The 14,507-nt window shown below is 42.2% G+C and overlaps 1 protein-coding gene across 2 annotated transcripts in view; it reads right to left on the bottom strand.

The window, feature by feature from the left end:
* The window catches only part of LOC147900002 (uncharacterized), a 90,034-nt gene extending 87,844 nt beyond the window's left edge, over nt 1–2,190 (bottom strand). For both annotated transcript variants that reach the window (XM_087376961.1, XM_087376960.1), the window contains exon 1: nt 1,077–2,190. In XM_087376961.1, the coding sequence (XP_087233087.1) occupies nt 1,077–1,817 (741 nt within the window). In that variant the 5' untranslated portion in view covers nt 1,818–2,190. The remainder of the gene's footprint in view (nt 1–1,076) is intronic.
* Between the last annotated feature and the right edge of the window lie 12,317 nt (nt 2,191–14,507).

Genomic DNA, 14,507 nt, shown 5'->3' on the forward strand with positions numbered 1-14,507 from the left:
CAACTCCATTCTGCTGAGATGTGCGAGCTGTAGTGAGCTGTCTCTTGATCCCATGCTTATTGCAAAATCCATTGAACTCGGTAGAAGTGAACTCCCCTCCTCTGTCTGTGCGGAAGGCTTTGATTACCTCCCCGCTGCTCTCCTTCTCTACCTGGGCCTTCCAGTCTTTGAATTTGTCATAAGCATGAGGCTTCTTGGCCACGCACAATAGCCTATCTTCTCCTCTTTTCTGATGCTGCCTACGTAGCAGCCTATATGCTGCCCACTATCCTGCCCATGTGTCAGCCTAATATCAGTCCACATTGCAGCCCTTGTGATGGGCAGATCTATCGTGACATGTATTACAGATGGGACAACGAACCCTCTTCTCCAACATAGCATGCCTTCGAAATGGCTATACGTGCTTGGTATTCACATTGCAAGTTGAGATCCAGTTACTCGATGCTATACATGTGCTGGAAAGATTATTTGTCACCTGGCATTGTCATATTGCATCACAAGAAGGAATAGAACTTACTACGATGGGTTTCCTACACCCTATTGAACTACATAGGTTTCTGAGATACCAGCACAAGTATCCAGCTGCATTGGCCAGCCAGTTCTATCACAACAGCAAACAACTCAAAAGTGCAAATTGCTTGGAAATGATCTTTGATGGATTCAAAATTGCTGAAGAAAAAAAGAGCGTGTGCTTTTTGCAAGACACGTGCTAACATTTTCAAAACCTTGGTGAGTACTTAGATAAAACCAAGCACCTGCAAGAACAAAAAAAGGGCTATTACGTAAGAAAAGAACATTCCAATGGGCCCATACATTATCTCTTAAATGCAAAAACTGGTTCGACGTAAATCTGAATTATATACAAAAAAGAAAGATGCAATGAAGATGCCCAAGATACTCTCAGAATTCAGACGTGAGGTAATAGCTGCATTGATGCCTTGGGAGAAATGAACAATTGTATTCAATTCTGTAATCATTTCGCTAGGTTTCCTTAATATTTGGATGGTGGAGTTCGGCTATGATACGGAGTCCATGAGCCAGCGTACATTTTCTAAGGAATACCGAATAGTACGCACCTCATAATACAAGTGCTTCATTCGCTCACTTATCAACTTGTTTTCATCCCTTAACGCATCTCGGACAGCTGGGTGGAGCCATTGTGCGGTGGCTAACCATTTATCGACGTGTGGGTGCCCTGCTGCGAGATTACACCACCAGGTTGGTCCAGCTGAGGGTACCCAATATGGAGCTGCCACATCCGCCACACTGAGAAGATCGTATTCATCAGCACTGTACGACCCATCTACTAGAGTTGAAAGCCAGTCTGCATCAACTTGCACTGATTGAACAAGTTCCGTAAGTCTTGTCCAGCCAATCGGAACCCAGTGACTTCCCTTTATCTTCCTATTTACAGTTGTATCATCTTTTGACTCTAATGAATCTGGTTTGGTTGCAGCTTTAACTGGATCCGACGCGTCGATTAGAGAATCTGCACTCGCTGGAGGTCTGGGAATTCCATTGGTCGGATGAAGCCTCTCCTCGGCTGCGCTGAACAAGAGGCCAGTTTCATCAACATGCCCGGACTTCGAGGTAACGCCAGCGTCGAATTTTCCTTCAGATAGCCCGCTTCTGTGATCCAGTTTGCCACCAACGCGGAAATGTTTCTTCGGACCTGGAATATACTCGTAAGCACCCAAAAGTCCATCGGTCCAGAGGTCACTGTCGACACTCTTAGACTGTGGGGTGTTGGATGTATGACTGTCGGGAGGACTGGCAGTGGGTTTGGGTAGGCCTGCAACATTCTTCCGATTCCGCATCGCCGCTGGGATTCAGAGGAAGCATCGAAGCTGGGTGAGGGGTGATTATCTCAAAAAAAACGGAGTGGAGCACTACAATTAGTGGGGGCCGAAAAGGTTCTAGGAGTGCGCCAGGATGATTGCGAATCTGCATGACTTTCGAGAATATCGGACAACGTCAAGCAACGAGCACGCCACCTGTTGCGGCCCAACACTAGGCATGCAGCAACAGCATTGTAGCTTCCAGAGTTTGCTTTGCCCAGCTATGGCGGCTTCATCTGTTTCAAATCCTTACGGTTACTCTCTCTTACCCAGCTCGATTTGATAAGATCTATTTGAATTGCCGCCGGTTTGATCCGTTTGAATTGCCAAATCCAGCGCACACATCAACCAGTTACCACCTCATGGCACGAGGACAAGCCACATGGCACCTGCCGGCATCAATTGGAAATTCAGCCGTGGTGTAGCCACATGTCATGCATGCTATTTGTGCAAGCCGGACCACAAAGAGAGAGTGAGAGAGAGAGAGGACTCAGGAGAAGAAGAAGAGAGAGAGAGAGAGAGAGAGAGAGATGGGGGGGGAGAAAAATCTCAGATGTGAATAGCAAGAGAAAGAGAGAGAAGAAGGAAGAGAGAGAAAGGAGGAGAACAAGATGAATTTCATTCATGTGGCCTGCCAAGAGAGAGAAGAAGAAGGAGAAGAGAGAGAGAGAGGCTTGCCCAAAGTGTGTGAGAGAGAGAGAGAGAAATGGAAGAGGAGAGAAAGGGAACTAGGGTGCGGTAGGCCTCCTAAGGGGAACGACGAAATGAATTATAAAATTTATAATAAGTTGATTTAAACTAACAATGTTTTAAATTGAAATGAAAAAAGTAAGCTGAGAATATCAAAATTGCATGCTTTTCGTTTTTTTGCACTTAAAAAGCAAAGATATGCTTTTACCCACGAGTTTTTACGCTATTTGAATAAAACCTTCATTATTGACATTAATTAAAATCAATCTAAAGGCTCATATTTGTAAGGGCTTAAATCAATCTAGGGGCTTAAATTCACTACAGGTGACTCAAGGAGATGGAAGAAAACCAAAGAATATGATTTATGAAGGTTTTAAAAGACAAGAAAGGGAAATACCTTACTATAAATGATAAGAATTTAGAATATGCACAAGCAAAAGTCAACAAATAAGGTGAAATTCAAAACATATATATAATATAATTTATATAACCACACAATGTGGGCGGGAAGGCGGCGTGCTTCCTTCCCCAAAGAGTAATAATTCGAGGGAACGGGCCCTTCCCCGTGCGTCGAGATTGGAATCGTCGAGAATATTAGCGCCAAGATTGAGTATTGCGAATATGTAAGAGACTGGCACATCACCTAAATCTCAATAGGCGTGTTTGTATTCCAAGTTGAACATCCAAATTTGTGTACGCACCAAGCATATATGTCTACTTCACTTTCTGAAAAGATACAAAAAACACATCTGAAATGGAAACAGTATTAAAATACGATATTATTGAACAACAAATGATTAGTCTAGCTTTTATCAAAATTATATATATAAATTGCTACATGTAGTGTTGGAATGTAAACGACATTTCCGAGGCAAGGTCATAAACATATGTGTCTCTCAATCAAAATCACCAATTCTGATATGAACTAATTTGTCTGGAGTCTCCACTCTATTCCATGGTTTGATGTACATGTGGAACTCTCCAAACTATGCAAGTGTTCCATGCCCCTTGAAATTTACAAAAGGAGGAAAGGGCCTTGTTTTTCTCTACTTATCTACTTTCTCTTTTGTTTAATATTTTCTACAAGATCATGGCTCATGCCAAAAGCCAAAGTTCCCATTACAAATTATGGGTTACATCTAGTGTGAAAGAGTACTATTCCTCTTTGTAGCGGCAAACTATGGCTAGCAGGAGCAATAGTTACCATGTCATTATCCTATGAGAGGATCCTTTTATTACTCAATGCGAGGAACCCTCCATCACTCAATGCAATAGATCGTAGAGATATCCTTCAAGTACGGTAGCATGGGGATTGAACTCCTGCTCATTGGCTCCCATCCAGTTAATGCTACCTAGTTAAACTCTTGCTTGTCCATTGATGTGTGTGTAGTCTTTTTATTCTCATGAGGAACCAAGAACTTAGTAAGTTTTGCATTGCAACAGTCACCGCCCCTTCAACTGTTGAGTCCCTTCCCCTCCTCTTTCCCTCATCTAATATGTGCCTTGTTGTTATGGTTGCTTCCTATAAAAGGATGTCAAAGCATTGGAAAGCCCTACCGCACAAGCTTTCCCACTTCCACAACCTTTTATGTAAGCTCATTTTCACTTCCTTGCCTTCTACTACATCTTGAAAGCATCACTACCGTTCTCTCCACCTTCTTACATGATGGTTAAGCCACTCCTTTCTCATCCCCAACTCCTCCTTGGCCTCAAAATTGGCTCGCAAATGTCCCCTCCTTCTCTCTTGTATGCTAACGCTTGGATTCCATCCACCTCCGTGCTTTCTTTTTGTTCCTACTCTTCAACTATGAGCACTGCAGCTATTGTCACAATTTTAGCTCCTACCCCTACCATACGAGAGCTTGTTGTATTCAAGATTTTAGCTCCTCCTCTGTAGGGTGTCACTAGATTTTCATACACAATGGCAACTGGCCAATCAAGACCATCGTGAAGGTGGTGATGGAGAACCGCTCCTTCGATCACATGCTAGGATGGATGAAACTTCTCAATCCAAAAATCAATGAGGTCAATGGCTCCGAATGTCTATTTGAAAGATAATGCTGAATTTGTCAACCCGACAAGATAGACATTCACTTGAAGTCATCTGAGAACAAACCAGCAGCTCAGTAGCTGCAACGATATGTGATGCTATCTCCCTTGTGGAATGTTTTAAAGCTAGGTTGTGGAGGCTGCCTCACTCTGAAAGGGTGCCTGACAGGTGAGGCATGGTGGACAATGGTGATGGCATGCAAGGCATCCTTTCAATAGCAATGAGCAAGGTGGAGTGATGCATTCGAATTTTGAACAAATTGCACACCTTGAATCACAGATATGAGGAACTACAACTGGGAGCTTTCACAAAGAATTTAGCAACAGCATGGAGCTTTCATTAAGAATTGATTTGCCAAATTAGAACTGATGAGAAAAGCAGTCGTGGAGGAGAGGCAGGGCTAGACACTAGAGGAACGTGGTAAAGAGCTATCCCTAGGTCCATCCTCTAACCTACATAGAAGCAAGAGTTATGCTAACAAATTTGTGCTACATCCACATTCAAGAGCTGGCGCATTAGGACCAAGGGTGCAGTAGACCAGTGGTGTTGGCATGGAAGGTGAGCTGAATGTCAGGGTAGTTCATGTAAGGAGAGAGCTTGTCTTTGATATGCAGACCTTAACGGTGGATTGGAAGTTGGGATTTTGAGGTGAAAGAACGATGTGGGAGATAGATGCAAGATACAATCAAAACAAATATAATGAGAAGAGGGATGGGAAGAAGGATACCGCAAAGTGATGGATTCAAACAGCTTGGTGCGAGGCAGGGGCAAGCAAACCTTGGAGAAGACCCCATAAGGATCAGTGTAGGCTCCAATTTCACGTTCAGGCTTAGCATAGGCTACATTGCAGGCTTCAAACTCCATTAAAATTGAGATATTGGAGTTCTTTACCACCGCTTTGTAGGTTTGATCGGAGATGAGGCCGTGCCAATGCTAGAACTCCTCGACTCCATTGAGTATCGTATTGCCCACCTACAAGTGAATCGTTCATCATTCCGGCAACAATCCATGGTTCCAGCAAGTAGACTCTACAATGGTCATCATTCTGGTATTCATCCATTCCATTGTCTCGGCAAAACATAGATTGTCTATCAAACTGGTGATCATGACTACAATCATCCAAAGACATACTTTTTGTCACTCTAGCACTACATAATCGTTCAAATTGTACTCCAAAGATGCCTTAAATGATTGCTGCAAATCATACAGCAAACTAAAAAAGAAAGTAACAAAAACTTGGCACTAGCAGATTCCAGGTCACTCTTTCGCCTCGGGAAAAGCACAAAAAAGCAAAACAAAATTCTACGTATATGTCCCCTTGTTAAGTGTATATAGCGTGGGAGTTGAAAAGTAGCTAATAAAGGCACTCTTGATCTAACGGTTTAGGATGTGCGACATGGTCTAACGGGATTAGAGTATTCCATAGAACCCTCTAGTGCTGGCCAAGTAAAAATCAATCTACAATGTCAATGTACTTAAAGCAAAAGTCAATCTACATCAATGGACCACATTTGTTACACGTGGGTCAAGGAGGTGGAAGAAAACCAAAACATCTCTTTAGGTTGCCTACCGTAGTCCAAAAACAGCACACCCAAATTTGAAAGACATGCTCTAAAGTCAACACACCAACCAATCAAAGAATTTGCAAAAGAAACACATCTAGAAAATGCTAGAAATTATTTTTTGTTTCTGAAAGTTGAACCTTCACTAAGGCTACCTAAAGGTCGGCCAAAAAGATTGGATGCAAATAGGTCACTACGATCTTCAAAAAACTCAAATTATTATTAGTATGCATGTGGAAGGACCCAAATTAAACTAAGGCTTATTTGAATTAACCTAAATTGTCCGTGTTGTCCCTCAGTGCCCTTGACCTTCCTCTCGAAGCTTCTACCTTCCTGTTAAATCTCTCTCACCACCCCCCTTTAATAGGAAAATATAGTTCTTGTGGTAGTCGAACATCCATATTTAGTTTATTGTGGACCCCTTATGATTGCTACATCATATTGTACTTCCTATATCACAAAAATAGATAGCACCATAACCACAAACTTGCAACAAACTATGAAAGAATGTCCGCAAAAGAAGGTACAAACACATAAAATTGATTAAGAAATATGGGAAACACATTCTTGCATGCACAACAAATGAATGCGCAACTAGTATCTTTTACTTCATTATCCTTGCCATTGTACTACAAAGCTTCGTATGAATTTTTAATTTATTAATACAAATGAGCCTGACAATAGAGCATTAATATTAAAAATGAAACATCAACTTCAAAAATTAGATGTCAATTCAAAGAACATAGTGAGCATGTCAATCATTACTACAAGACATGGGCCAAATTCAAGGAGTTAGATATGAATGACAAAACATTTGAATGATTGAACATATTAAATATATTTTAGTTGAAGATAAATATATACTTACCACCCATTCCTCGTTGGCTACTCTACCACCGCTCTTGAGGTGCGAAGCACCTACGATCTCCAAGTGTCTCCTCGCTGCCCCCTCATGAATGCATTTGGATTCTACTTGAAGTCCTTCTTTGCTTTCTTCCAATATTTTGGGTCCACCCACCCTGGCTCATTCTTACCTTTCTTAACAGCTTCCCTCAACTCATATCTACAAGACCTTAGGATCTCTCCCATGCGTGTAAGCATGGTACCTCGCTCAAACTCATACCTACAAGGGCTGGGAAATTGTCATCATAGGGCATCTATGACAACATCCTTGGCTCTTTGGTCTTGCTGATTCCACAGTTACAAGATATCCTTGGGGAAGTGCATGCTCATCAACCTCCTCAAGTAGTTTATGACCCTCCTCCCATCGTTATCCTCTACAACTTCCCCAACGCTATTCACGAGCTAGAAGAGGTCCTCATGCAAAACATAGTTTGAAGGGTGTGTGGTGGAGGGAGTAGTGGAGCAAGAGCACGGAGTGGGAGTAGCAGAGCTAGAGTGGGGGTGGGCAAGGGGTGGCGAAGCGAGGGGTGCAGGGGTGCTATGGCTTATGAGAGGGGTGGGTGGACTGGAACTGTGCCTCATGAACAAGGGGAGACCTGGAGTGCTTGGAGTGTGTGGACTCTTCTACATCTCCCATGCCACCACAGTAGCCTCGACCCTTACTACTCTTTCTGGACTTATGATTGTGACGCCTGGGTGATGATCCCTCAAAAGGGGCAAGAGGGGAAAGCTGTTTGGTAGGAAAAGTCGTCAATGTACCCGATCTACTCCCAGGGGGTGCAGGAGGGGAACAGTGGAGGTCCTCCAGGAGGAGAGAAGAGAAAATAATATCTTAGCCTCTGCATTGCTCATGGCTATGACAAACTCATCAGGACTCCCGATAAAGCCATGGGCTCCTAACAAAGAAGCTCCCCGAGGGGTCGGCCCCTAAGGAGTTGGTCCTTGAGGAATCGGCCCCTCAAGAGGATCGAAGTCCTTTGGACCATAGAGTCCATGATCTCTCCCCTACGAGGAGTCCCATAACCACCAAGAGTTTGCCCTCTGGACTTGCGACATGATGACATGGCTAATTTCACGAGATTGGACAAACACAAACACGAACAATAAAACAAATACAAATACAAAATCGAATAATAAGTGGAAAAAACAATAAATACTTACATTTTACTCTTCTACATTTTGCAAAGAGACCACCATCGTATCTAAGGATGAATAAATGCAAAGACAATTTACTACTGAAAACTCAAGTTCACTTTACTACTCACAACTCAAGTTTTGAAAGAAAGAAAGAGAGAAAGAGAGAAAGAGAGGAAAGCAGAGAGGAGGGAAATAAAGGAGAGAAAGAAGAATGAAAGAAGAGAGCCGAAAGAAGAGGAGGGAAAGAAAGAAGGAGAAGAGAGTAGAAGAAGAAGAGGGAAAGAGAGTAAACGAGTGGAGAGAAAGAGAGGAAAGAAGAGAGGAGGGAAAGAAAGAAGTAGAGAGAGAGAGAGAAAGAAAGAGAGAAAAAGACTAGAGAGAAAGAGATAAAAGAAGAGAGGAGGGAAAGCAAGAAGGAGAGAAAGAGAGAAATAATGAGAGGAAAAGAGTAGAGAGAAAGAGATGAAAGAAGAGAGGAGGGAAAGAAAGAAGGAGAGAAAGAATGAAAGAAGAGAGCTGAAAGAAGAGGAGGGAAAGAAAGAAGGAGAAGAGAGTGGAAGAAGAAGAGGGAAAGAGAGTAAAAGAGTGGAGAGAAAGAGAGGAAAGAAGAGAGGAGGGAGAGAAAGAAGGAGAGAATGAGAGAAAGAGAGAAAGAAACAGAGGAAAAGAGTGAAGAGAAAGACAGAAAGAGAGGAAAGAAGAGAGGAGGGAAAGAAAAGAGTGGAAAGAAAGAGAGGAGGGAAAGAAAAGAGAGGAGAGAAAGAGACAAAGAGAGGAAAGAAAGAAGGAGTGAAAGAGAGAAAGGAAGAGAGAAAGAATGAAAGAAGAGAGTCGAAAGAAGAGGAGGGAAAGAAGGAGAAGAGTCGAAAAAAAGGTGTAAGGGTTCCTATGCCCACCACTACAGCGAGTGCCTTAAGCACTAGCTACAAGACAATGTATGCACGAAAAGGAAAACAAGAGGGAGAGAAAGCACGTTCTTATCTGGAAAGTATGTGTCTTGAGCGTGACCACGGATGGATCCCGTGCAAAGTTTTGGGTTTTTTGCCCTATGAAAGAGAGGAAACATACAATCTTTACGAAAACTAGTTAGTGAAAGGAGGAGTTTAGAGAAGGAACACACCAAAGAAATGAAGAGGAGACAAGGAGAAGCCTACAAACAAAAGCAAAGCATGAAAACAAGAGGTAGAGCTTTCCTACTCCTCTCTTTCATTTTTCATACATTGTTCTTTCCTTTCATAGTTTTGAGGGAAAGAAAGAAAAAGGAGGAGATAAACATAAGAGAAAGGGAGGGAAACTAGAGGAGAAGGAGAAGGAAACATAAAGAAAAGACAAAGAAACAAAAATAACTTGAAATAGAAGTAGATGAGAGAAAGCCTTACCTTGAGGTGGAGAGGGAGCTCTTGGAGGTGGAGAGGGAGAATGTAGGAGAGGATGGAGAGGTGGGAGGGGAAGGGAGGAGTGAGGAGGCAAGGATGGAGGGCAATCACAAGCTAAAAGTGAGGAGGGAGGATGCAAGAAAGCAAAACATGAATGGCATCGTGGGAAGGGGCAAGCACAGGTTTTTTGTCTCTGGTGCCATCGGTATGACGGACGGTATTGACATCAGTATATATAGCAAAGGCATCGGTATGAGCATCGATATGGGTGTCGCTATATACCAACACCCATACCGATGAAACAGGGTTTAAAGTTTATGGGGTTTAGGGTTTAGGGGGTTTGGGGTTTTTGTTGGGAGGGGGGGTTGGGGGAATTTTGGGGGGATTTAAGGGGGGTTTAAGGGGGTTAAGGGTTTAGGGGATTTGGATAGGTTTGACGGGTTTGGGGGGGGTTTAGGGGGTTCAGGGGAGGTTTAGGGGGTGTTGGGGATTTAAGGGGGTTTAGGGTTTCGGAGGGGGGGGTTGGGGTATTTTGGGGGATTTGAATATTTGACTTGACTGGGGACTATGGTTTTGGATGTGTTCACATGGAGAGGATGAGTAGTGATAGCTCATTGGGTGGGCTGCCACCTCCCAGGAGTGTGGACTGGCTTCGTGAGAGATTGCCTTGTACTTGAACGTATTCATCAGTGCCGTATTGTCATGCACGTATTGTCATGCACCACTTTTGCAGATGTATGGAGAGGCATCCCCAGAAGAGGATATTGGTCATCATGCTAGTGCATCATCGGTAAATGAGTGGTAAAACAATGATATTTGCGAATATTTATATTGCACGCGTATTGCACACACTAACCTTTCATCATTATACATGATGAGGAGAGCAGTAAGGGAGCACATGCACCACCACCACACTTCGAGCCAGATGATCCTCTAGAGGAGGATGAGTGTATGGCAGACATGATGGAATCTATTTTTGGACGCGTGATAGGAGATGGGGGTGAGATGTCTGAGCATGAGACCATGATGCAAGATTTGGCATCAAAATGCTTGTATGATGGTGTGAGGATGACAAAACTACAAGCTTGCTTCTCAATCTTGAATTTGTAGGCAAAGTATGGCTCGTCGAACACAAGTGTCTCAGCCTTAATGAGGTTAGTGCAAATCATGTTTGGATTGTAATTGTTTTAAAGTTCTTCGTTCTTAGTATATCATTCCTAATTGTTTTAATTAGTATCTCATTCTTAAGGTTTCTTGGATATGAAAATTGCAATAGGTTGCTCTAGAAGATGTTGCCTTCCCCAAATACCATGCCCAATTCTAGAGACAAAGCGAAGAAGAAGTTGACGATTGTTGGGATGGATTATGACACCATCCTCGCTTGCCCTAATGATTGTATTTTGTTTCGTCATGAGTATGGAGATTGGTTAAATGTCTGGAGTGTGGGGCATAGCACTATAGACAGGACCTGCTAAGTGAGACAATCCCAGCAAAGGCCTTGAGACATTTTTCCATCATCCCCAAAATACAACACATGCTCAGATGCAAGTCCAATGCGCAGCTGATGATGTGGCATGCTACAATCACATAGACAACATGTGGCCGACCTTTCTGAGGGAGCCACATAATTTACATCTTGGGCTCACAATGGATAGTGTAAACCTTTTTGGGTTACCATCGACACCTTGGTTAACACAACCCATAGTCTTGGGGAACTACAATATCCCGCCATGGCTATCAATAAAGAAGGGACACCTCATGCTTGCTACTTGTGCTAGGAAAGTATAAGGCTAAAAATATGGACGTGTACATGGCTCCCTTGATTGAGGAGCTATACACCTTATGGAGGGACATAGGTGTCTTTGATTTTTCTAGAGCTCTGAGGTGGCGGGCCGCAAACATTTTCATCAGTGGAATTTTGATGTGGACCATTCATGACTATCCAAGATGTGGGGAGTGCATAGGTACGTGCTTGTGCATGCCTATTGATACCTTTATGCTTTGTGGTGTGGAACGCAGCAACAACAAATGAAGCTACAGATGCATATGATGTTAGATTGGAATGCCGATTCTTCAAAAAACTCCACGAATCAAAAATTTTGTAATACCCATAAACAAAATCATACTTTTGCCTAATGAAAAGTACTTCATGTGAATTAGAATCCTTAACAAAGAGCAAAGATTTAAGATGTATATTTGATGACACCTAAATGAAAAGATCCACCTTTTCTTTACTGGGGAAGCAGGCACATGGAAAAATTACCTTCTGCTTCTTCTTATTCAAGGGTTTCTCAGGTTTTACAATGAAATCATAATTTCTAATGACATAAGTTTACCAAAGTCACTCTTGCTTGTGTACACTAGAAGTAGCTCATCATATAAATGGCATAACCATCCACTCCACATTCCGCTTGCCTGTCCATAGCAAAAACCTTATGTCTCTCTCACAGGAAAGACTAGATGCATTGTCCAACCTCTATAAGCAAGTATAGCTTTTGGTCTTTCATGAGATTCACAGGAAAGACTAGATGCATTGTCCAACCTCTATAAGCAAGTATAGATTTTGGTCTTTGATTAGATTTCCCTTTTTGGGTGTTGAACTATGAACTTTGCAGACCTTCAAATGCTCATTTTGGCCATGTTGATGTATTCACTTGTGGGGATTTCTACCAAGCCAATCCCATAAAAGATGCTTGGGTGTTTAAAAACACTGATGATACAGTAGAAATCATGGCCAATACCTACTAGACAAATAAAGTTAAATGTTATGAGCTTCAAAAAACTATGAGGCGACAAGATGATGGTTTGATCAACATTTTGAACTCATTTAGGAAGTGTACCCACTTTCTGAGGGGGAGGTCTGCTCACTTTCGGAGGTATTACCGGAGGCCTAAGGCTGCTGATGTGAGAAGTATGAAGTGGGTGATGCATAGACCTATGACACAACACTACACTGATTGCACTACACTGCGTGATGTGTTAACCTATGACACTGTGACACAAAACTGGGGGTTTAGTTTTGGTCATGTCTCAACCCACAAATTGAAGAAGAGAGAAGGGGTTTGGGCATTAGATGAAGCTTAAAGAGACACTCACTCTCTATCTTCTTAGATCAAAACAAAGATATAGACGTCAAAGGTGAGGTTGTACTCTAGCATTGGAAATAAGAAAGGCTGAGGGGAAGCATTGATTTGAGCTAATCGGTTAGCCCCAAAAGTAAGGGCAAGCTGTTGTTGGAAGAACATCTTTTGACTCAACATAATGTGAACTGATGTGAAAGGCGTGAATTGATAGGGCTGATTTGGCTGAATGGGATGGTTGGGACGATGAAACATAAATCTCCAAAAGATGAAGATTTTGATATCCGTTTCATTCAAAACGGAGCTTGTAACAAAAAGTAATGACGATTTTATGAAAGGTTCTCAAAACTGCTCCAAACAATAGACCCGACCACTTAGACAACAATAACTTTTATTCTACTAAATGGAACAAATATCTGAATACATCAGTAGATAGATCTTGAAAAGATGAAGATTTTAATATTAGTTTCATTCAAAACGGGGCTTGGAACAGAAAGTTATGACGGTTTTACGATAGGCTCTCAAAACTGTCCATACTCGACTGTAGTTATGGAAAGGGCAACGATCTCCTTTAGTAAAGAAGTAGCTTCCTAGATACATGGTGAATTGAGGTCGCCTAGGGAAGTAGAGAATACCCTTAACACAGATCTAGAAATGACTCATGTGGGTACACTAAGCTTTAGAGCAAGGAGAGAGGAGATGGAAGAAGGATGAGGAAAAGGAAGCATGAACTTTATTCAAAACATCAAAAGCAAGAAGACAGGTACAAAGTGAGAGCCTAATGCTCTAGGGAGAAGGAAAAAGATAGGCACAAAGCTAGATACAAGTGATGGCATAACTTTGAAGGGAAGAACTAGATGTTGGAGAGGGAGGAGAGAGGTCTCTTTTATAGAGCAATTCTCACCCTCCTTCACCTTGTTACATTTTCAGCTAGTAGATTCCTTCACCCCCTGGTGACATAAGGACATGGGTCACCATCAAATGTCCTTTTGGGCACATTTTGACAAGTGTCCCATCAGAAAATCCTCATGACTCTTTAAAAATTGAGAAAGTCAAGAGTCTTTCCCCTTGGAGCCCATAGGGACCCTCTCTTTTCCATATGTCAACATCCTCCATATACCACCTTGGAATTCTAGAAGGATTCCTAGACTTTACACTCCTCCACATGCCCTCCATGTGCTTGGCATGTGCTCTCCATATTATTTTAGTACATTATGGAGGCCATGTAGTCATCTGGCCCACTCAAAATACATGACTCATTTCTATTTTCCCAATTCATTCCAATAATATTTCACTCTCAATCCACATACCAAGATATTTATAATTCATACCCATGGTATTTACAATGATGCACTCCACTCATACTCACATCCCACTAATTAGTATCAACCCACATTAATTATTACATGAAATGACATAGTCAACATCAAAAGATTGACAAGTGGCCAACGAGAGTGGCCATCAAAAGTCATCTCCTACTACCAACTTCTCCATCATGCTTCTCGGTTCTTATGTTTTCGTGGCTAGCTTTTGTCACCTTGCAGGTCCCACAAATCCTTCCACAAGTTTCAAAAGAATTGTTGTCACATCTTTCCCCCCCAACAGATCCCCGTGCTTGGCATTGGGGTCTACTGGCCATCAAGGTGGTTGATCATAAAAGAACATATGCCAATACTCACAGGTGCATCCTTGCCTCGATCAAATACATAGTGTACCATTGGATAAAGAAAAGGATTTCCTTGATTAGAGGTACAAGATATTGCTGGAGAAATATAAGAAGGTCCTTGATCAAATACATTATGTGAAGATGTATCATGTGCAAAACTATAAATGCTCTTTATATATTGAAGATAAGCATCTATCTCCACATC

Source organism: Dipteris shenzhenensis, chromosome 7, assembly GCF_047967505.1.
Source record: "Dipteris shenzhenensis isolate YYH24624 ecotype China chromosome 7, Dip_SZ_1.0, whole genome shotgun sequence".
Taxonomy (NCBI): Eukaryota; Viridiplantae; Streptophyta; class Polypodiopsida; order Gleicheniales; family Dipteridaceae; genus Dipteris; species Dipteris shenzhenensis.